Source organism: Antechinus flavipes, chromosome 1 (genome assembly GCF_016432865.1).
Source record: "Antechinus flavipes isolate AdamAnt ecotype Samford, QLD, Australia chromosome 1, AdamAnt_v2, whole genome shotgun sequence".
Taxonomy (NCBI): domain Eukaryota; kingdom Metazoa; phylum Chordata; class Mammalia; order Dasyuromorphia; family Dasyuridae; genus Antechinus; species Antechinus flavipes.
In genome coordinates, this window is record NC_067398.1 from 461,756,097 (window position 1) to 461,780,339 (window position 24,243).

Below are 24,243 nucleotides of genomic sequence, written 5' to 3' on the forward strand. Positions count from 1 at the left end.
CTCTACCTCCTCCACTACATGGCAGGCATTCTTATACATGTTAAACATGTTAAAGTACATCCTAGATACAATTATGTGTGCAGATCTGTACAATTCTCTTGTTGCACAAAAAGAATTGGATTCAGAAGGTAAAGATAACCTGGGAAGAAAAACAAAAATACAGGTAGTCCACATTCATTTCCCAGTGTTCCTTCTCTGGGTGTAGCTGATTCTGTCCATCATTGATCAATTGGAACTGCATTAGATCTTCTCTTTGTCAAAGATATCTACTTCCATCAGAATACATCCTCATACACTATTGTTGTTGAAGTGTATAATGATCTCCTGCTTCTGCTCATTTCATTTGGCATCAGTTCATGTAAGTCTTTCCAAGCCTCTCTGTATTCATCTTACTGGTCTTTTCTTACAGAACAATAATATTCAATAACATTCATATACCACAATTTACCCAGCCATTCTCCAATTGATGGGAATCCATTCATTTTCCAGTTTCTAGCCACTATGAAAAGGCCTGCCATAAACATTTTGGCATATACAGGTCCCTTTCTCTTCTTTAGTATCTCTTTGGGATATAAGCCCGGTAGCAACACTGCTGGATCAAAGGGTTTGCACAATTTGATAATTTTTTTTTATTAGTTCCCTTGAAATTCTTGACCTTTTGTTCTTCCATATGAACTTTGTTGTTATTTTTTCTAGGCATTAAAATAGTTTTTTGGGAGTCTGATTGGTGTAGCACTAAATAAATAGATTAGGTAGTATTTTTATCTTTATTATATTCACTCGGCCTATCCAAGAACACTTAATATTTTTCCAATTATTTAAATCTGACTTTATTTGTGTGGAAAGTATTTTATAATTTTGCTCATGTAATTCCTGACTTTACTTTGGTAGGTAGATTCCCCAAATATTTTATGCTATCGACACTTATTTTGAATGGAATTTCTCTTTGTATCTCTTGCTGTTGGATTTTATTGGTGATGTATAAAAATGCTGAGAATTTATGTGGATTTATTTTGTATCCTGCAACTTTACTAAAGTTGTGAATTATTTCTAATAGCTTTTTAGTAGAATCTCTAAGTATACCATTGTATTATCTGCAAAGAGTAATAATTTGGTTTCCTCATTACCTGCTCTAATTCCTTTAATCTCTTTCTCAACTCTTATTGCCGAAGCTAGCATTTCTAATACAATATTGAATAATAATGGTGATAGTGAGCAATCTTGTTTTACTCCTGTTCTTATTGGGAATGGTTCCAGTTTATCCCCATTTCATATGATACTTATTGACAGTTTTAAATAGATGCTCCTGACTATTTTAAGGAAAAGTCCATTTATTCCTATACTCTCAAATGTTTTTACTAGGAATGGATGTTGGATTTCATCAAATACTTTTTCTGCATCTATAGAGGTGATCATATGGTTTTTGTTAATTTAGTTATTGATATAGTCAATTATGCTAATAGTTTTCCTAATATTAAGCCAGTCCTGCATTCCTGGTATAAATCCTACTTGGTCATGGTATATTATCCTGGGGATGATTTTCTGTAATCTTTTTTGGTAATATTTGATTTAAGATTTTTGCACCAATATTCATTAAGGAGATTAGTCTATAATTTTCTTTCTCTGTTTTCAACCTACCTGGTTTAGGTATCAGTATCATGTCTGTGTCATAAAAGGAAGTTGGTAGGACTCCTTCAATCCCTATTTTTTTCAAATAGTTTATATAGCATTGGAGTTAATTGTTCTTTAAATTTCTGGTAGAATTCACATGTAAATCCATCTGGTCCTGGGGATTTTTTTTTTTTTTTTTGGAGAGTTGATTAATAGCTTGTTCTATTTCTTTTTCTAAAATGGGACTATTTAACCAATTTACTTCTTGCTCTGTTAATCTGGGCAAGCTATATTTTTGAAGGTATTCTTCCATTTCATTTAAGTTTTCGAATTTATAGGCATAAAGCTGGGCAAAGTAACTCCTAATTATTGCTCTAATTTCCTCTTCATTGGTGGCAAGTTCTTCCTTTTCATTTTTAAGACTAACAATTTAATTTTCCTCTTTTTTAAAAAAAATCAGATTTACTAAGGGTTTATTTTGTTGGTTTTTCATAAAACCAAATCCTAGTTTTATTAATTAATTCAGTAGTTTTTTTATTTTCAATTTTATTAATCTATCCTTTTATTTTTAGAATTTTAAGTTTAGTGTTTGACTAGGGGTTTTTAATTTGTTACTTTTCTAGCATTTTTAGTTGCAAGCCCAATTCACTGACCTTCTGTTTCTCTATTTTATGAGAAGTAGCCCTCTAGAGATGTAAAACTTCCCCTTATTACCACTTTGGCTGCATCCCACACATTTTGGCATGATGTCTCATTATTGTCATTTTCTTGGGTGAAGTTATTAATTATGTCTATGATTTGCTGTTTCACCCAATCCTTCTTTAGTATGAGATTATTTAGTTTCCAATTATTTTTTGCTCTATTTTCCCCTGGCTTTTTATTCAATGTAATTTTCATTGCATTGTGATCTGAAAAGGATGCATTTACTATTTCTACCTTTCTGCACTTGAATTTGAGGTTTTTATGTGCTAATATATGGTCAGTTTTTGCATAGGTTCCATGAACTGCTGAGAAGAAAGTGTATTCCTTTCTGTCTCCATTTAGTTTTCTCCAAAGATCTATCATACCTAATTTTTCTAGTATTCTATTTACCTCTTTGACTTCTTTCTTATTTATTTTGTGGTTTGATTATCTAATTCTGAGAATGCAAGGTTGAGATCTCCCACTATTATAGTTTATAGGAGCAATTTCTTCTTGCTCTTAATTCTCTTTTTAAGAATTTAGATACTATAGCATTTCGTGCATATATGTTTAATATTGATATTGCTTTATTATCTATTTTATCCTTTAGCAAGATATAGTGCCCTTCCTTATCTCTTTTAATTAGATTAATTTTTGCTTTTGCTTGACCTGAGATCAAAGTGGCTACCCCTACTTTTTTGACTTCCCCTGAAGCATAGTAGATTCTGCTCCAGCCTTTTACCTTTATTCTCCATGTGTCGCCCTGCTTCAAGTATGTTTCCCAGAAACAACATATTGTAGCATTCTGGCTTTTAATCCAATCTGCTATCCACTTCCACTTTATGAGGGAGTTTACTCCATTCACATTTATGGTTAAAATTACTAATTCTATATTACTTGCCATCTTGTTAACCCCTGCTTATGCTTTTCTCCTTTCCTTCCTCCTCACCCCTCTCCCCAGTATTAAAGTTGTGAGCACCATTTGCCTTTCACAGCCCTCCCTTTTTAGCATCCCTCCCCTTTTCCACCTTAGAGTTCCTCCCCTTTTCTTACCCCTTTTCCTCATAATTTTTGTATTCCCTTCTGCTTAGCTTACTTCTTCCCTTTTCACTTTTCCCCTCTCAGTTTTCAGTGAGGTGGGAGAAGTTTCTCTGTAAATCGATTATATCTAATATTTTTCTCTTTAAGCCAATTCTGATGAGAGTAAGATATATACTATGTTCATCCCCCTCCCTTTTTTCTCTCAGTGTAATGACCGTGTATTTAAAATCAGCCGGAGTCAGGAATTCAGGTTAAGGGAAAAATCTTCAATCTTTATTGAAGTGAAGAGGTGAATAAGGATTGCGTTAGCAAAATGGGCAAGAAGGATTGCGATAGCAATATGGGCAGCTGCGACAGGAAGCCAGCTAGCAGAGAGAGACCTGAGCTGAAAAGCCGTCGCAATGGCAAATGCAAGCAGTCTCTCCTTCCCCTTCCTTTTCCACTCCCCTGCCTCCACCCACCAAAATCATCATTTCCTATACAACACATTAGGACTTGCACAAAGAGTGGACGGGGGCCATTCTTTCTCCAAGCATATATATTAATAGAGTATGGTCCAATTACTATTTAGCCTCACGTGCTTGGGACCTTAGTGCATCAACTCAAGCCTCAGCCCATTACACCTCAGATATAATAGGTTTCCTTTGCCTCTTCGTGAGATGTTGTACTCCCACTTTACCCTTTTTCATATAATTTCCTTTCCACCTCTAGTTTCTAAAACAAATTATACATGTGTTCTTTATGTCTATTTATAACAGAAATATAGATTCCAAGATTTCTTTTTACCTTTTTATGTTTCTCTTGAGTCCTATATTTGGAGATCAAACTTTTTGTTTAGTTCTGATTTTTTCATCAGAAATAGATGAAAATTCACCTATTTCATTGTCCATCTTCTTTCCTGAGGGAAAAATGCTCATTTTGGCTGGGTAAGTTATTCTTGGCTGCATACCAAGTTCCTTAGCCTTTCAGAATATCAGATTTCAGGCCCTTCGATCTTTTAATGAGGGTGCTGCTAGATCCTGAGTAATCCTTATTGTGGCTCCTCTATATTTGAATTGTTTTTTTCTAGCTGCTTGTGGTATTTTTTCCTTGGTCTGTTACTTATGAAATTTAGCCACACTATTTCTTGCAGTTTTGATTTTAGGGTCCCTTTCAGTAGGTGATCAATGAATTCTTTCAGTGTCTATTTTACCCTCTGTTTCTGTAACATCTGGGCACTTCTCTTTGATAATTTCCTGGAAAATAGTGTCCAGGCTCTTTTTTTCATCATATTTTTCAGGAAGTCCAATAATTCTCAGATTATCTCTCCTAGATCAGTTTTCCAGGTCTGTTGTTTTCCCAAGAATGTATTTGACATTTTTTTCCCATTGTTTCATTTTGTTGTTGTTGTTGTTTTGCTTGACTGATTTTTGGTGTCTCCTCAAGTCATTTCCATTTGTTCAATTCTGATTTTTAATGCATTGTTTTCTTTGTTTACTTTTTTTATTTCTTTTTGTAATTGTCCAATTGAGTTTTTAAGTGAGTTGTTTTGTTCTATGGAATTTTTTTCCATTTCACCAATTTTATTTTTTAGAGGTCTATTTTCTTTTTCCAACTCTCTAATTCTGTTTTTCAAGGATTTGATTTCTTTATCCACTCTATCTTTAAATGAATGTGATGACTTATCCAGACCCTCTTGCCAAGTTTCCTTTTCCCATTTTTCTTTTAGCTCTCTTGTGAGAGCCTTTTTAATTTCTTCTATGAGAGTCTTGTGTAGTAGGGTCCAGATCATATCTCTCTTTGGGGATTCACCTGGAGACAGTCTGTTTTTAGTCTCCTCAAGGTTTAAAGTCTGCTTTCTATCCATATAGAAGCTATTTATTGTTAGGGCCCGCTTTAATTTTTTGCTCATTTTGTCAAAGAAAACAAACTAGCAAAAAACCAAATGCAGTCTGCTTTTTTTTGGTGGGGGGTGGGAGAGTGGGGGAGACTGGATGGTATTACTGAGCTTCCTCTACAGACTGTAAGGGCAGCATTGAGGCACTAGCAGGACAACAATGGCTGCATTACGCCTGCGCTCTGAGACTCTGAGAGCGTGCTGAGTTACTCTGAGTGGATATGGCCAGGTCCTAAGAGACCCTAGCTTTTCAAGGTTATAGTCTTCACCTTCTGTATTTTTAGCTTTTCTGCTTCTCTGCTGGCTTGCTGCCAGGGCAAAGTAGCCACACTGTAGTAAAGTTCTCCCTGCAGAAACAGCTGAGATCACATACCCCACCCCCCTCCGGACTGCTAAATGTGAGCTGCCTGCCATGCTCTCGCTGCTGCTGCCTGCCCTCAGCCTGCACCTGGTCTAACCATTGCTGTCCTCGAGCAAAAACAGACTTTTTCTAGCAAATTTTGAGGATATCTTCTGTTAGTAACATATTTGTGGATTTTTTCAGTCAAGCACTAATTCTGAGGCCTTGTCATGAAATAAAGTATTCTGAAGGCAAGAAGGAGCTTAGATAGATGTGTGTCCTCTCCACCATCTTGGCCGGAAGTGCCCTTGCTTCCTACTTTTATTAAATTATGTGTAGCATTGTTAACTTATTTTACTAGCTTATGAGGAACTACTGGTAAAAATTTGCAGAAATTCTACTGCAAACAATTAAAAGTCTTGTTAATGATCATTGTGATTGCTATCCTCATATATATATACACAATCATCACATATGTATGTATATATATTGTGTTAGTGGGGGTCATATATATGAAGAAATGCTGAAGCACCCACTTCTTGATAAGGCCTGTAATAGTCATCAGAATATTATTACCCCTATCATCATCACCAATCACTCTAAAGTAGTTAAGACTGTAACACTGCATTGTGATGAGTTATGCTTATTACTAAGGACGATTCTTGTAGACAACTTATGATGAAGAAAATATTCTTATTTTAAGAGAATGTCATCAAAAATAATCAATTTCAGTGTAATATTTACTGAGAACTGCAAACTATCAGAATGAGTATATTACTATTCGTGGATGGTGGAGAATGGTTTGAAATCTAGAAGTTTCTTACTATTTTTGTCAAAACAGGATTGCTATCTAAACATACACAAAGAAGAATCAGTCTTCCGTATTCTGGGTAATAGGAAGGAATTTTTTTTTTTTTAAGAGCTCTTCAAAGGCCTGAACGTGGGCAATTTGTACATTGGAATTCTCAAGTAATAGTAATTTGATTGCTGTTTCTTCAGAGATGATAGGACTCCTGCAGGTTTATGGCTCCTTTAAATATGCTGTCACTACAGTCCACATCCCTGCAAATATTAAGTGCATGTACTTTATTGACTGAGAAGCACATAAGTTTCCAGTATTTTATTTCCATAAATAAAGTAGTCTTTTGGAATGTGTTAACCTGTTGAAATTGGCAAGAGATTGGGAATGACTGCTGAGAAGTCTTTTTTTCCTTGGCTGGGGAGTTGCATTCAAGTTCACAGAATTGTCACCACCTGCTTGTTTTGTACTCTGGCTCACGTAAAATGAATTGGTGATCTCCAGTTTAGTTCCAATAAAATTGAATCTGTTGATGATCATACCACTAATACAGCTGGATTTAATTGTCACCTTAATTAACTGTAAAAGCTGTAAAAGCCAGCCTTGAATAATTCCAGGAAGGAAATCATCATTCCATTTCTGTAAGCGCTCCCTCCAAAAATTTGATTGAAACATGTTAATAGAATGAGCTATGAGCTTATACCTCCCCTGTGCATTCAGTGTTTCTGCTTGTAAAAATGTCATTCCAAAATGTTAAAACCAAAATGATATATGGCTAGAAAGTGAAACACTGCCATTATGTTAGTGACAAAGCCAGGGAAAATTAAAAGAAAATAAAATTAATTGAAATACACATTTTACTGTTATTTGTTATTTGGCTTTACATCACAGAAATTTTAGCCATCCCCTACACACACATGCACACGCACACGTGCGCGCACACACACACATACCACTCAAAATTAAATGTTCCCGCATATGACAAAAATAAAATAAAATGATGCTATATAGTTACTACAGTTGGCAGACAATACAATGTTATTTCCTGATACTCTTCTCTCCATCTGTTTACCATGAGGAGAGAGATATTTCATTTGATAAAGAAACTGTTTCATTAGCTTTTTAGTTATTCCGACTTGGACTTTTTTTGAGGATGATTTTTTTCATTATTTTATTGTAGTTATATATATTTTTGTGGTTCTGATTATTTCCCTCTGTATCAATTTTTTTAAATCCTCAAATAATTTCTTATTTTAAGTAGTAGTATATTTATCCACATATCATAGTTTCTTATAGTCTTTCCCCAAACACAGAGAGTAATGTTCTGAATATGTTGATATGTAGTCTATTATATTCTTTGATTTCTGTTTTATACTTTCTTGGATTATATATATTTTGCATTTGTTCTAAATGGAATTTGGGGAGGGGTTTAGTGGGGTTTTTTTTGTTTGTTTGTTTCTGGATTATGTTAGTACTGTGTAGGAATGCTATTGATTTTTGTAAATCAAACCTGCTCAAGCTATTAATCACATCGGTTAGATTCTATATTATTGTCACCTATAGATAATGGTAATTCTGTCCCCCCTTTTCCAATGTTTATAGCTTGTTTTTATTGTCTTATTACTATAACTTGCATTTCTAGATCCAGTTTAGATATGAACAATTGAACAATTTTTTCAGCTCTGTGTTTTCCTGCTAATTTATTTTTTTAATCCAATTCTAAGACCTGGATATTGAAGTCACATGCTGTTTTATGAGTATCTTTTATGTTTTCCTTACCTTTTCCTTTAAGAGCTTACCCCAATATGTCATTTGATGCATGTGTATTTAATGTTGGTTTTTTCATTATAATACTTTAAGTATTATGTATTTGTTTCTATTGACTTGATACATTTTTATATTTATTTTACCTTGAGATAATGAGTGTATCTTCTGTATTTTAGGCTAACCTTAATCATGATGCATTTTGTTCCTTGCTGTATTTTTATTCTGTTTCTGTGTGTATGGCTATGTGTGTGTATGGCTATGTGTGTGTGTGTGTGTGTGTGTGTGTGTGTGTGTGTAAGTGTGTGTAAGTGATATACTTTTGTATGCAGCAAATTTTGAGGGTTTTTTCCTTATCTATTTCTTTGTTCTTTTACTTTTTTATTAGAAATTAAATCCCCTTTATATTTAGGACTATAATTGCTATGTTTCTTTTCTCATCCATTAAATATATCTGTTTTTTACTTCTTTCAAGTGAGTACTTACTTTGCAAAAATATGAACTTGATCCCCTTCCACTTCTTTTTGCCTCATCCCAGACTCCTTTGATTGAACATTGTTTAGATTTGTGTGTGTGTGTTTTCTTTTTCTGTTTCCATCTCAGATAAGAGTGAAATAACTTATCTTCCCTGTTTTTTTCTTACTGTGTTTCTTTGAAATATATGTTCATTTCTCTTAGTCATATGAATTTTGTCTGTTCTTTACTGTCAGTGCTTTTCTTATTATGGCCCAGCATTGTTATGTGTCTTCTCTAGCCTACTACTAAGTTCTTTAAGATTCCCAAAGTTTTGATGAATTTTGTTTCTCTCCAAGACTGAGTGACCAACTGGAACACTACTACAGGAAGAACATATTCTTACTGTTGTCAGGACCTTTATCAGTCCTATTTTTATGGGCTCTAGGGTTCTTTCTACTATTTTTTTTTTCAGTCTCTAGGCTGATGCCTAGGACCTGATTATCTAATGGTTAAAGGAAAATCTCCCAAGACACATTGAAAGGTTTAGTACTTATGACTCTTCTTCTTTGTGGAAATTTCCTCCACTTGGAAATATTTAGCCAAAAAACAGCCTTATTTATTCAATTGCCACAGAATATTGCTGGCAGTCGCTTTTGTTGAATTTATAAAAGGGCCAAGAAGATAGCATCTCATAATAGAAGCTTATTATACAAGCCATAAATAACTAAAATTGTTTAGTATCTACACTTGTTTTGTTTTGTTTTTTAACTCTTCTTTTCATGGGCTCCCTGATGTTGCAGAATATTGGCTGTGGTCCATGAGAAATCCCAGCATCTGCTATCATAATGATATGGGAATCACCCCAGTTCTCATTGGAGCCCAGAGTGTTCCTGGAGATGCCTAGAGCCATTATGGTCTTTATTTTGTTTTTAGTTTTTTTCTCTAGATTGGCTTTTTTTTTTTTTTTTTTTTTTGCAAAATTTGTGAATGTATGTATTTACTGATTAGTACCACTTTTTCTTTCTCTGACACCTGTGGGGTTTGATGAAATAAAAACAATGATAAAGTTTGTTATAAGTATATGTAAGGAGAAAATATCATTAAAATGGATTAAATAGATATAATCTTTTTATCTTGAGGCACTTGATATGGTAAGGGATGGTATGAAAGCTAAATATAATAGAACTGATATTCATCAAATGCAGTCTTCTATACCCAGCTCAAGAACTTTCCTTATATATGCCCGATTGTTCTGAATCATGTGTAACATCTAAATTATAATCATGCTTCTGCTGACGTTGTATGTCCCTCTATCCTCTGGGGATGCATGGGCTGGGATCTAGTATGGAATCTGTAGTCCTTTACCACCAGCCACTGGGGAGGAGAATATGGGAATGTTTTCTTCCCCTTAGTCTCAGTCTTTGCATTTGCTAATGGTACCTGCTTTTCCACTGGGCAGCCAGAATGTTTCCAGAAAACCAGTTACTACTTAATTGTAAAGTCTTCTTTTCTCTCTCCATTCTCAAAGCTTTCCAACTTTAGAAATAACTAGATCTTTAAAGAATTTCATATGCCTCATTTTTCTGGCAAAATAAACCCACACATCAACTCCAACATTATATACAATGTTCAACACTGGTAGTCCAGAATCTCTGCCAAAAAAAAAAAAGGAAGGTGCATTCTCATACCTACTTTGGGGGGCTAAGCTTGTTTATTATTATTTCAGGGCTTTTAGTTTTGGTTTTGTTATTTTGAATTATTTCAAATCTAATAGTGAAAATTTTTTATAATCATAGTAAAACTTGCTTTCCTTATTCTACTTACTTTTTTCCATCAGTTTGTGCATATCTTTATATAAATCAGTAGTTTTTAGACTTGGTTTTCTTTTTTAATAACTTTTATTTTTTTAAATACATGCAAAAATAGTTTTCAACATTCACTTTTGTAAAACCTTGTGTTTCAAAGTTTTTCTCCCTTCCTTCTCCCTCTAAACCCATCCCACAGACAGCAAGCAATTCAGTGTAGGTTAAACATATGCAGTTCTTCTAAACATATTTCCATATTTGACATGATGCACAAGAAAAATCAGATTAAAAGGTAAAAGAAAAAAACAAGAAAAAAAAAACAAGCAAACAATCAACAATACATTCAATCTCCATTGCTCTCTCTCTGGATGTGGATGGCTCTTTTCATCACAAGTCTATTGGAATTGCCTTGAATCAATTCATTGTTGAAAAGAGTCAAGTCCATCACAGTTTTGATCATCACATCATCTTGCTGTTGCTTTGTACAACTTTTTCTAGTTCTTCTCACTTCATTCAGCATCAGTTCTGCAAGTCTTTCCAGGCTTTTCTGAAATCAGCATGCTCATCATTTCTTATAGAACAATAATATTCCATTATAATATTCATATAACATAACATATTCAGCATTTCCCAATGATGGGAACTGATGGACCAACCTATCATTTGGGTTCTTCCAAATGGTATTTGTTCTTACTGTATGTAGCTTTATGAAGTAGTCTCTTTGTACTTTGATTAGTATTATTCTAATTATTTAAAGTAATTTACTATCTCATTTTTATTATATTAGTAGAACATAGTCATGAACCCTTGATAGGCCTCCAGTTATTTAAGGTATTTTGTCAATTTTAGGAAGCATTTTAAGCTCATATACATATATATATATATATATTTATATATATAAAATACCTTAGTAGAGTGATTCTCAAATATTTAATATATTTTTAATAGGACTTATTTTTCTATTACTTCTTCCTGTATTTTGTTGTTGCTTTCTAAAGATGCTAGTGATATTTGTGGTTTTTAAGTTTGCTATGTGAAACTTTAAAACTTTTTTCCCCTTAATTCAACATTTATTAAATACATTCCTTGAAACATACAAAAGTGATATGAACATAGATAAGATACAGGCTCAGATCTCACTATTAGCCAATGAGAAAATAAGACATTAAACACAACAACAATACACTACTCCAGGACAAGTGTACTGATAAGCCAATTCTAGATCACAAAATGCAAGAGGAAAGCATCAAGAGAATCAGAACTGATGGCTAAAGTTCCACCAGCTATTGCCAAAAGTCTGTTTTATTCTAAGTGTCAGAAGTTATCAGGAATTGTTTCTTTAGGATGCTACATTATTAGCTCACATATCTGGGATAAGGACAAGGACTCTGGATAATTAGGGCCTTACAAAGGTGATGCTGAATGCCACTAAAGTGTTGCTATTAACTTGTCTGTGGATGGGAAACATAGAGGTTGCTGATTGTATGAATGGTACAAAGAAAGAATTTTGGCTTTATAGTGATGAATTCAAACCTTATCTTTGCCATTTTGTCTTTCTTTACATGTCTGCACTTGGGTGGCAGACTATCAAAGCACCTAATATCATTATTTAGTACTATTAAAATCAGTGCTAATTGTATAACAAAATTTTTATTATCAAATATTTCCAGAAATATTATTAATTATAATTATTGTAATTTAATAAATAATAGGTTTTTATGATGTTACATAATCTTGCAAGTAAGTTTTTTGCTATCATTTTACAAAACCAGAGTAGGTCTTTTTTTTTTTTTCCTTCAAAACATGAAATTCAGAAAGAAGTTTTAGAAAACCAAATTATGGCAAAGCCTGCTGGGGTCAGAATCCTGTCTGAGGTGTTGCCTGAATTTGTTTCTATGAAAGCTGCTGGGAAAGGTTCCCAGGAAGACTCTTTTTCAATGTGTTCATGGGTCTTTTATCCAAAGGGGATCTTTCCATGTCATAATTTGAATGTTAACTTAATCATATCTATGAAGCTTTTTTCACAACTAAGTGGTCTGAAAAATATTTATTTGCATTTCAATGATAGCTTTTATTTTTAGCCCTGAAGGAGTATAATAGACCTTTGACATCTTTATGATTCTTTTTGTTGTGTAAAGTCCTCTTGCTTTCCCATGCTAGTGATAGATGGACCTCTGCTTTAACCTCTCCAGCCACTTCAGTCAGGAATTTAGATGAATTTTATTGTCTTCTGCTTTTATCTTTTAGCCGAATAAGTGCTGCACTTTGGGGTATTTGCAAATCTGGCTCCATCTGATAATTGATGAAGATTTAATTTTTTTTTTTCAATTTAAGCTTTTAAAAAATATCCATGCCCAAAGCAAGTGAATTAAGTGCTTGAGGCAATGTGAGAAGTTTACAAAGGGCAGATATAAGTCAAACAGAACACATGGAGTGATACTGTTTTCATGGCCTTAAAAGAATCAACCCCCAAATCATGTTAAGGCTATATTTGAGTTGTCCTACTTTCCCTGGGAATGGAACTGTTTTCAGAAATTGATTCCCATATCAGTGGTTTTCTCCTCTCAATATTTGTATTCAGTTTTTAGTCTCACATTTGTCTTTTTTTAAAAAAAATAGTTTTTTATTTTTCAAAATACATGCAAAGATAGTTTTCAGCATTCATCCCTGCAAAACCTTGTGTTGCATATTTTTCTCCCTTCCCCCAGGTACTCCTCCCCTACACAACAAGCAGTCCAATATAGGTTAAACATATACAATTCTTCTAAACATATTTCCACATTTATCATTGAATTTGTCTTAATCCCTCTTAAAAGCTATAAACTATTGGAGTCCCTGCAAAATAAATAAATAAACAAGTACATTTCTACCTATCAAGTTCTTGGGTCATGATTAGTCCTCTTCAATATCTAATAAGCAGGAGTTAAGTTGTCAGGACACATAAAGTACTTTGTGGTGGTTTTCTTACCACCCTTTTACACCATAATTGGTTCTTTTGGAGTTTTCCCTCCTTTTTATTTTTATGTTTTTGCTTTTCCCAATCATGTTCTGTTTTTCAAGTTGGATTAAAAAAATAAATTGCAAAACTACCAACTAGTGATGAATTTAAAATAGAAAGTTATAGCAATGTTTTTATATATGGTTAACGTAGCCACTTGTTTTGTTTAAATATGCATATTTGGAAAAGTTTTTTCTTTTTAATTTTTATTAATAGAAGTAGATAAATAAGAGGCAGAGAAAATGCTAGTTAATTAAAAATTTTGATTTGAATTTTTTTTTAAAAGTACAAGCTAGGAGAAACAATTTAGAGGCACCCAAACAATACTAATGAATGACAGTTGCCAAAAGAGCAAATTTAATCTAAAGCTATTATAAGGTAGACAGTGCCCAGAAAGTAAAAGGTTATATTTTCACCATTTTCCTATTAATCCACATCTTGAATATTATATTCAGTTTAGGGTGCCATATTTCACAATGAACAGAGCACCAAACCTGGAGTCAAAAGAACTGAGTTAAAAATTCGTCCTGAGACACTTACTATCTGTGTGACCCAGAAACAAATCACTTAATCCTGTTCTCCTCAGTTTCCTCACCTGTAAAATGAGATAGAAAAGAAAATGACAAATTACTGCAACATCATTGTCAAGAAAACTCCAAGGGATCACAAAAAGTAGAAAACTGCTGAAATGACTAAACAACAACAATAACAACACTGCTAATTTGGAGACCAGAAAAGGGTGTCCTGAGAGGTAAAGGCTTTTAAGATAAAACCAGACCATAGGACAATCATTTGAAGGAACTTGGACTATTTAGCACAAAGAACAGAAGATGAAGAAAGATCTTTAAATATTTGAATGGCGGTAGAAGAAGGATTAGGCATTATTAGTAACAATGAATACAAACTGCAGAGGGGCAATTTATGCTTGATATCTTGAAAAATCGGCGAAGCTATATAAACTTTTAATAGATTATATGTGGAGGTAATGAATTCTCTTTTGCTACAATCCTTCAAGTGGAGGTTGGATGATTATTTTTGTAGGAGGGATTCTTGTTAGCTCCTGGTTGTACCACTGAGGACCCTTCCAACTCAGGAGCTCTGGCTCTGACATTCTGGTACAAAGCACTCTAGTCTCTTGAGAGGGGAGAACAAAAAAAGAACTTTTAGGTTAAAGAAGTAATTGTTAATGATGCCATAGTTTCTGACCTTTAACAGCTTATTTTCTTGTATTTCTTTTCTTTTTTTTAAATTCCTTTATTCATTTTAGACAATACAAAACAAGAAAAGGTGGGGAAAACAACAGTGGGGGTTTGTTTTATTTTGTTTTTTTGCTTTTTTGCAAGATAGTTGGGTTAAGTTACTTGCAGAGTCACACTGCTGGTAAGTGTTGAGTGTCTTTTTAGATTTGAACTCAGGTCCTCCTGACTGTAGGGCAGGTGCTTTATCTACTATATCATAACAGTTTATTTTCCAACAACCACCCCTACAATATCTACTTATCTACTACTTAAATAAAAAGAATAATCCTTCTAAGACTATGTGGTGGTGGTAGTGGTGGTGGTGTTTTCAGTGGGGAATCTGAGACTGAGCTAAGGGACTGGATCATAGCTTATAGTCTAAAGGTAAACACAGTGAAGTTGGTAGAAATACATAACTTGCTAACTATTCACTGTTCAGTGGCTATACATAATAGCCTTAGTTTCTTCTTTTTTTAATAATAGCATTTTATTTTCAAAATACATGCAAACATAGTTTTCAACATTCACCCTTGGCAAAACCTTGTATTCCAAATTTTTCTCCCTCCCTTCCCCTTCACATCCCTCCTAGATAGCAGGTAATCCAATATATAGCCCTAGTTTCTGAATGACATTTGAAAGGAAAATAAATTTAGAAAGTAAAAACAAGTCTATCTCTAATCAAATTAAGCTATATATTATGTATGTGTTTGCAAAACACACAAACACATGCCAGTCTGGAGTTGATCAACAAAAATAAGAGGAATTTCATCTAAGGATTCATTGTAATATAGGGGAAAGAACTGGGAATTAGGAAACTTAATTTCTGGTGATTATTGTTTGTTTTGTTAAATCATTATTATCTCGGTGTGCAATTTGTTCAATGCTGAACAAGTAACTTGCTATCCCTTACTTACTTATCTTTAAAATTAAAATAATAGCCAAATCCCTTTTCAACTCCAAATTCTTACAATTCTCTTTTTCTATCATAACTTCTTTTGTAGCACTTCTTTTATATATAAATCTCATTAGGGATTGCTTAGTCCACCAGGTGGTACTGAAATAAGAAAAACAAAAAACCCAACAACTATTTCCTGGCTTTAAGAATCCCATGCCCTTTTATTTCTTTATGAATGCCCTTCTCTTCTTTTCTGAGCTATCCAGTAAGCCCTGATGACACACCTGGTTGTACAAAAGGCAATGGTGCTTAGCACAAAGACAAATGTGTCTCCATCTATCTCTGCCTCAAGGAACTTGAACTCTGCTATAGTCACACTCTTGATTTTGACTGTTTTCAAAAGGATTTGGATTTCATATGCAAAATTTTATGATAGACATTTTCTTATAGATTAGATTGTTACTTCATGGCTTAGTCCTTTTATCAAGAACATAAAATTTTTTTCTCTCTAAAGTGGTAAACCCATTTCTTATCCAAATATTAGAGGTAATGTCAGTTAATAGCTGTTGATTGATTGAGATCTTATTTGTGCTAAGCAAGATACTATAAGGGATATGGTGAGGGATTCAGAAATAGTCTCTGCCCTCAAGGAGTGTACAAGATAATTTATCACTTTGAAAACAATATTTTCAAATTCACTAACTATGCTTTAAAACTTAATTTTAGCACTTTGCTATTTATACATGTAAAAGGCACATGCCCTATACTTATTCTTGTGTCTTAAAATACTTCTTATCGTGTGATTAAGTAACTTTGAAATCCAGCCAGAATTTTCTAACATGTACTTAATATTTTTAACATTGAGCTTTTTAATCGAGTAGAACATGTACAATATAATAAACTTCCATAATGAAATTTGGTTTTAGAAAATCAAAGCTTTTTTTTTAAATAAGCCATTTAATTAAAGACCAATTTTGTGTTTTATCTTTGTATTTTTACCACTAAGCACAGTACTTTCCACCTAGTAATCAATGAACAAATGCTTATTGAATTCAATTTAATCTGTCATTTAAAAATCCAAAATTCTCTTCTTTTTTTGGTTTGAATTATATTAGATAATGATGAGGAAACGTGATTGTAGAAGGAATGAAGAAAATGTTGTTTTGGAGTAAGAGAATTCTAGATTAGAATCTTAGCTCTTTATTGATTATCCTTATGACTTTGGGGAAGCCACTTTACCCATGTTAGCCTCAGTTTCCTTAACTGCCAAATAAAAGGTTGCACTAGAAGGCTTCTGTGGTCCAACTGTAAATCTGTCATCTTTTCACTTCACATTTAAAAAAAATTTTTTTTTCTACTACAATCTGAAGTCAAGTAGTATAAGTAGTATCTTCTGTATTTTATATAAAGGGGCACAGCAATTCAGAAAGTGAAGCCAATGGTCACACATGGGCCTAATAATCAGAGCCACATCTCAATCCCTGGTCTTTTTACTCCAAATTCTGTGTTCTTTCTCCATGTCTTTTCACTCAAATTCTGTGTTCTTTCTTTTTGTATCAAACTGATTTTTCTTCTTCTACCCGCTTCCACTTACTGCTTGACTATATTTTATTTAGGCTAACACTAAAATTGGTTTTCATTTCCTAAACATATGCATATCAGTTGCTGATAGGGAAATAATCCAAAAAGGAATGTCACTGATTAAAAAAAAAAAATCTCCTATGTTGATGACATTAGGACAAAGAACAAGAGTTTCTAAATGTGCCTATGTTCTGAACACAGAACAATAGCTAGGAAACACCTGGTTTTACTGTTGCTGTGTTTTGTTAAAGAGTAATAATCTTTTTAATGTCTGCTTTTCTGTGCAGTGGTGCTTTTCCCAGATGGAATAATGTGATATGGCTGTCCCTTTGCCTATGAGAAGTCAGGAAGGATGCCAGGGAGTTTTCACAAAAGTCATCAGTCGTGATTTTTCATAGGAAAATTATGCATTTTATGGAGGGCCAGTGGCCAAATTTTTAACCCTTTGTTAATTAAAATCCCTAATAGAAGGGATTTCTTTTTTAAATTACTTTTAAATTCAATTTTATTTCATTTCCTGTATCTTTAAGACTAAACTATAAGAATTAATGTTTATGATGAAGAATCACAGTCCTATAATATCATCTGGGTCATCAAAAATATTAAATCATACTTTTAATGTTAGAATTCATTTCCATAAACCTATAAGAGTTTTGGTAAGCTAGCATCCATCCAGATATTTGAATGGCATAGAAAATGTCTTGTTTTTCTTTTACAGGATTTGGGAAGAAGGGAAAGTGCTCATTTTTGATGACTCCTTTGAACATGAGGTGTGGCAGGATGCATCTTCCCTGCGCCTGATCTTCATTGTAGATGTGTGGCATCCTGAGCTGACCCCTCAGCAGAGGCGAAGTCTGCCTGCAATTTAACACATGATGGAGGCTCACAACACAAATGAGGGAGGCTCTTTACATCTGTTGTATCTGTGTGGATGTGAAGACAGAACCATAAATGCTGAAGCTCTTAATGCTTCTGCTCAAATTGCAGCCTCAAAAATGCTAGCCTGCTCAGGTTTAAAAGACACTGAAGGAATGGTTTGCCTACTCCAGCTCATTTAGAAATTGTCCTTCTCTGTTCCATGCTGCTCTGATGTCGACATTAAAATGAAAACATGAGACCTTTTTTCTTACCAGCCAAAGATTTTGCCCCTAGAATAGGTTTGTCAGTGTGTGTTGATAGGAAATGTAGATAGTGTGAATGGATGATTATGATTTTGTAATTTTTAAATGTAATTGTATTTTTCTATTAAGCTAGCCATAGAGCATTTATTTTTATGAACCACTACATTCTTTTCTTTCTTTCTTTCTTTTTTTTAATAAGCTGTATAATAGCTCCACTTTCAGCTGTGTAGTATGTTATCTTTGGGTACTCTATCACCATAGTTTTCTTCTGCTTTTGTAATTCTTTTTAATATTAACAAAGTAGTATGAGAGAGAAAATGTTATTTTCCTACTGTGATGGACAACAAAAGGTAGAAAACAAAAGCTCTATCTAAAAAAACTTATGAAAATAACCTTCCTTTTTACCAGTTTATTTTTTCTTCTAAATGGAGGCCTGGTGTACCCACTTTGTGGTGATAATAGAGACAACCTGAGTAGATTTTTAATTTCTCTGAAGAAATGTTTCCTCATTGAAAAAACGTATGATAATTTGAAATTGACCCCTATAAAGGCCATATATAATGCCATATATATGCCAAAATTTAGATTTTTTAAAAGAAAAAAAAATTCATAGTAAAATTTTCTGTCTCCTAAGATTAAACAAATGCTTGGGAGCAGAATGAATCTAGGCCCTGTGGGTCTTGACACCTTTAGTAATCAGGGTCCAATTCCTCCTTTATCTTTACACAGTATTAATCTAAGTGGAGGATAAGAGAATGCTCCTCTGGTACTTCAGAGGATTCCTGCTATATTTTTCATGGATAAATTTTTAATAGTGTTATTCAGGATGACAGAATGAAAGGGATAATACTGCAAATGGAAAAATGCTAGGAATTTTTTTTTTGCATATTGGCGTATCATAAGAAATTCTGTCTTCTTTAAAACAATTGGAAACAGTCTTCCTAAATTCTTGCCTTAGAACAAAATTGCTACATAAAATGAAAAAGAATGCCTTAAAAAATTATCAGGTTTGCATAGGTAAATTTTTAATAACTTACATTACAAAGAAGTAACAGTTAAAAGAATAATCTCTTTAGATAATCAAATCACTAGATAAAGTTTTGATGAAACAAAATAGTTTGATTTTTTTCTACAACCAAGTAAGAGAGAAATGCACCTTTGAAAGGTGTGCAGTGTAATTTCTCTATTTGAAGTGTGATGATAATCACACAGAGAATATCATTTCATGGGACAAGAAGAATATGCCACATTTTTATAAATAAATTTGAGTGCCTGGAGCCTGGTAGAAAGTTAGCTGGAACATATAGCCTTTTCATTCCAGGAATGAGCAAGGCAATTTCGCCTTCTTTAGCTGTCTTCCAATATTGAAACTACTCGTATTTCTTCTATCTCAAAAGCATAGGTCTTATTTGAGGGTTAAAGTTTTAGCCCTTATTCCTTTTCCTTAAAAGGATCCCCCAGATAGAATGCAGAGATTGACAACAGTATATAGGTAACTTACTTGGTGATTCCTGTGTATTTGCTTCCATTTCTAAACCAGGTATTTTGTGGCTTTTGTGGGGAGGATAGGATTGGGGTGGGAGGGTGAAATGGGGACAGCACATTATGGGTGTGGAATCAAGAGAAACATAACCTTCAGAATAATGACCAATATTAAGAAAAAAAAAAACAAGAAGAAAAAAGTCATTTTTGTCCTTCAATATTTATTTAACAACGGGAAGTGACTCAACAGAGAAGGACAGTACAATCCAATGCTCATGTAATAGTAACTAACATTCATGTCAATTCTTGTTGAATTTGGTTCCTGTTTGTAAATCTATTGCATACATGTACAGAAAATTCAAATGAGAAAAATGCACATGAGAATGTTCATCTTACATTCATGTTACGAGATTTGGAGAGAAACAGATTTACAAGCTAACTCATGTTAACTTAGGTCACTATGGTAGATAGAATGCACAAAATCAGAACATTTAGACTGCCATCTTAATGGGCAGATATTGTTTCACTGTTTTAAAACATAGCACTAATTGGCTTCAATGACATTTTAAAAACTCAGATCCAACAATTGTCACATATATATAAACCCAAGCAATTAAAATGGCTCCCTGATTTGCTTTTATTTCTTCTTCATCTCTCTATATAATTGTATAAAAAAGTCATTGGGTCACAGTACAGATGAAGTTATTTCAGCATGTGATTAGGAGTGGCTGCCCAAAAGTAACTAGTTTTATTTACACATCTCTGCATTGGCAGAGTGGCTATATTTTAATTTCATTTTCTTCTTTATCATTTTTTTCTGCAAAAATAAAAATAGTAACTGACTTGTATAAAGCACTTTAAGAGTTTCCAAAGCGCTTTATATACATCATTTCATTTGAACCTCACAACAATCCTGCGAGGTAGGTACTGCAGGTATTACTAGCCCCATTTTACACATAAAAGAGACTGAGGTTCTGTAAGTTGACTTGCCCAAGGTCACACAGCTAGTAATTGTCAGAGGTGGTAGGATTTGAACCCAGTTTTGAGGTTTTTACAAGATTGAGCCAGAAACAATGTCCTTTTCTGTTAATCTGTACCAGTAGCAATGACTGATATGCTACAAATGCAAACATTAATACCTTTTGATACTTTTTTTTTCCAGTAAAGGAGAAAAGTGGTAAACACTAATTCCAATTAGAAATGACCTATTGAATTATGTCTTCCTTATTGATTTGCTCAACTTAAAACTTTAGCCTTCTTAAATGTTGTCATTTAAACTATGACTGTACTGCTTGTTGTTAACTGAAATACCTTTAGTTTGACACGATGCCAAGTAATGGTACAAATAAATAGAGAAATGCCTTTATGAAGCAGATGATCAAAGAGAAGAAGATGCTTAAAATTGTAAAATTGATTTAGGGAAACAAACACATGGCACAAAATAATTTCTTACAGGTATTCTTTTATTTTATCTCTATTTCCATTTCAGTGAATAAATAGGATTGATTTTTTAAAAACAAATAAAGCAATGAGCTGATCTTTGGCATTTCAGTCCTACATTTCTGTTCTTTTCCTTTTGTTTAGAGTACATGCCCATTTAGCCATTCATTCATTCATTTGAGGAAGTATTTCTCCTCAACTGAACGTCTGCTTTCTCTAGCAATCACCAGAACTGCCCTCTGTCTACAGCCTTTAACTGATGGCAGGAGTGAAGGGGGTTAAATGGTTCCATAGCATTTTCTTAGCTTTCTTGACTTAAATGAAACAATCTGAATAGTTCCATCAATCATTGAAAAAATGTTTCCAGTGAGATTCCCCTTTGTACACATACAGACCTTGATCTGTATCTTAGTCATTAGCTTGCTAATGGACTCTAGAATTGCCTATAGAAAATTGTGTCATAAAAGTAAAATAATTGTTTTCCCAAATTATGTGTGTCTTCTATCCTTATGCTGCAATATGGTTTTGTAGAGGATACAAAAGTTCAGAAAAGTGTTAACCTAGTATCAAAATAAATAAACCATAACTAGCCAGAGTTGTGTGAACATGTTCTCAGAATGAACAATTCAATGCTGGTGGTGAGATTAAAGGAAAAAAATTCAATGAGGATGAAAATTATTGCAGAAGCTATTGTCTCATGGCTTTGTACTATACTGAACCTGAAAATATTATCTGTATGGTTTAATTTGGACATAATGTTGTTTGCAAAAGTATTCACTTTTTCCCAATATGAGGGGGAAAGTACATATTTTTGTATATGTGAGCAAGGAATTAATAAATCCAACCCTTTTTGATCCTTTTAATACCATAAATGTAAAATAAAAATTGGAAAAAACTCATTTCTGGTTTAAATTGATGTCTTGCTTCATTCTTGTATCCACTGAAAAAGAAACCTTCCGCTCTTTGTTTAACTTTGGCTGCTCAGACAGATGGCTGGTGACGATCCTTATTGTCAACAGAAGTGGAGGACCTTTTGTCAAGCAAGATGTGTGCCTGTGGGGATCAGTTAAGCATGTGCTTCATAGGTGACTGGTGCCACTGAAGGCTGGTGGCTGGTAAGATGTATTTTGGTGATTTGGAATTCAGTCCAGAGCCAGGAGTGGTTGGGTATTCTCATTCTCTCCCTTTTCCTCATGTTTCAGGGTCCCAGCTTCCACAACAGACTGAGATCTGTAAAGGGTGGTTAAGGGGAGGTTGGGCAGAAGAGAAACAAGGGGTAGGGGGAAGTATTATTAATTGCTTACCAAGAAAAAAATAAGTACTTATTATTAATAAGTGGGAACAAATATGCAACTTTTCTGGGCAATTATGTATATTATCTCTCATTTGCTCTATATAATATATTTTTATGTTTTAACCTAGTTCAGAGAATTTGCTGGCAAGGAAATTCCCTTGATTAGCAACTTTATAATTTATAGTGTGTAAAAGTTTCTTGAAATACTGAAAGTAACTTACTTGTTCATGGTTACAGTCAATAGGTGTCAGAGGCAAATCTTAAACCCAAGTTTTTCCAGACCCTATGGCCATCCCTCCATCTGCCAAAGCAGACTTTATCTCAGAGAGTCTGTAGCCTGAACAAATACGCCCTCATCATTTCAATGTCAATGTCATGTCAGAGCACAATAATAACCTGAGATTTTCTAAGATTATCCAGCTTTTTATAGAGACCCGATGATGAATTGTGCATCTAAAGCCCCAAACTAAGTTCATACAGGATAATTATCCACTGGTTGGCCAGCAAGGAATTTTTTCATTTGACATCACAACTAAAAAAGTAGAGCAGAAAATGCTGTTCTGGGTATGCTCTAAGCATTAGGGGAATATAATCCCTCTAACCCTTGTCCTCATTTAAAAAAGGAATAGTTTTCCTAGACATCATATCTGGCATTTATTAAACACCTATTAAGTGCCTCTCACTGTGTTAAGCATTATACAAATCTGAGCTCATTTGATTCTCAAAACACTTTGAGGTACATGTAATTATTCCTATTATATAGTTGAGAAAACTTATAAAAATGAAGGTTAAGTGATTTATCAAGCTCACATGGCTAATAAGTGGTCTGAGGCCCAATTTGAACTGAGTTTTCCTAACTCCAGTCCAGAGCTCTATCCATTGCATCATTTAGCTGCCTCTAAAATTCATTAACTCAGCATTTTTTGATTTGTGCAGATTTAAGCATTTAAATTTTTCAAAAAATATTTTCAAGAGCAAAGTAGACCATTTCATTCTCCAGATAATAATTTCTGACTTCTGGTTTATCTCCTCTTGGAGTAATACTCATTTCCCCTCTATGTTCATAATAAAAATTTGAATTGAAATGGTTTTTCAGCTTTAAATGCCACATACCAAAACCTCATCCACCATAAGCACTGAATAAGTGCTTACAAACTAAAAATAGTTACTACAAGTCTTCAAGGAAATGGAAGCTTTGGAATGACTCAAGTGGGCAAAATTCACAATTTAAAATTATGCACATAAATAGACTTAGTTAGATTCCACTGAAATGATGCACATACTACAAATCTCAATCCATTTCAAAGTCAGTATGAAATTTCCTTAAGCCTGCATGTCTATCAAGATGGCTCCATCATAAGATTTAAAAATAAAGTGGACTTATTAATGGATACAATAGTAATAGCAGTCCATGTTCATATAATCCTTTGAAGTTTACAAAGTATTTACAGCAAACCCTCTCCTTTCCACCAGTCTCCCCCAACACTCTCACACACACACACACCCCTTAGGTGGTAACAGTATTGTTCCTATCTTACAGTGGCGAACACTAAGGTTTAGAAAGAAACAAAGTGCTTTGCTCAACGTGATATGCCAAGTGAAATAGCAGCATCAGAACTCAAACACAAAACTTCTGACTCCACCAGTACATTATCCACCAGAGGGCACCAGTTTTTTTTTTTTTTTTTTCCTCTTGGTTGCATATAAATTTAGGATAAAATTTGGGGCTGGAAGAAGCCATCCAATTTCAGCTCATTTTACAGATGAAGTGAAAAAATGAGGTCCACAGAGGACTTGTATTGAAATCAGTCTTTGCTATTT

General features: G+C 33.7%; 2 protein-coding genes across 6 annotated transcripts in view; one reads left to right on the plus strand and one right to left on the minus strand.

Annotated features, from left to right (window-relative positions):
• ASPH (aspartate beta-hydroxylase) overlaps positions 1 to 22,040 on the plus strand; it is a 247,329-nt gene extending 225,289 nt beyond the window's left edge. For all 5 annotated transcript variants that reach the window (XM_051970134.1, XM_051970136.1, XM_051970133.1 and 2 more), the window contains one exon: positions 17,804 to 22,040. In XM_051970134.1, coding sequence (XP_051826094.1) covers positions 17,804 to 17,954 — 151 coding nt within the window. In that variant the 3' untranslated portion in view covers positions 17,955 to 22,040. The remainder of the gene's footprint in view (positions 1 to 17,803) is intronic.
• CLVS1 (clavesin 1) overlaps positions 19,890 to 24,243 on the minus strand; it is a 197,014-nt gene continuing 192,660 nt past the window's right edge. Inside the window, exon 6 of the mRNA XM_051970146.1 lies at positions 19,890 to 22,358. Within this exon, the coding sequence (XP_051826106.1) occupies positions 22,271 to 22,358 (88 nt within the window). The 3' untranslated portion in view covers positions 19,890 to 22,270. The remainder of the gene's footprint in view (positions 22,359 to 24,243) is intronic.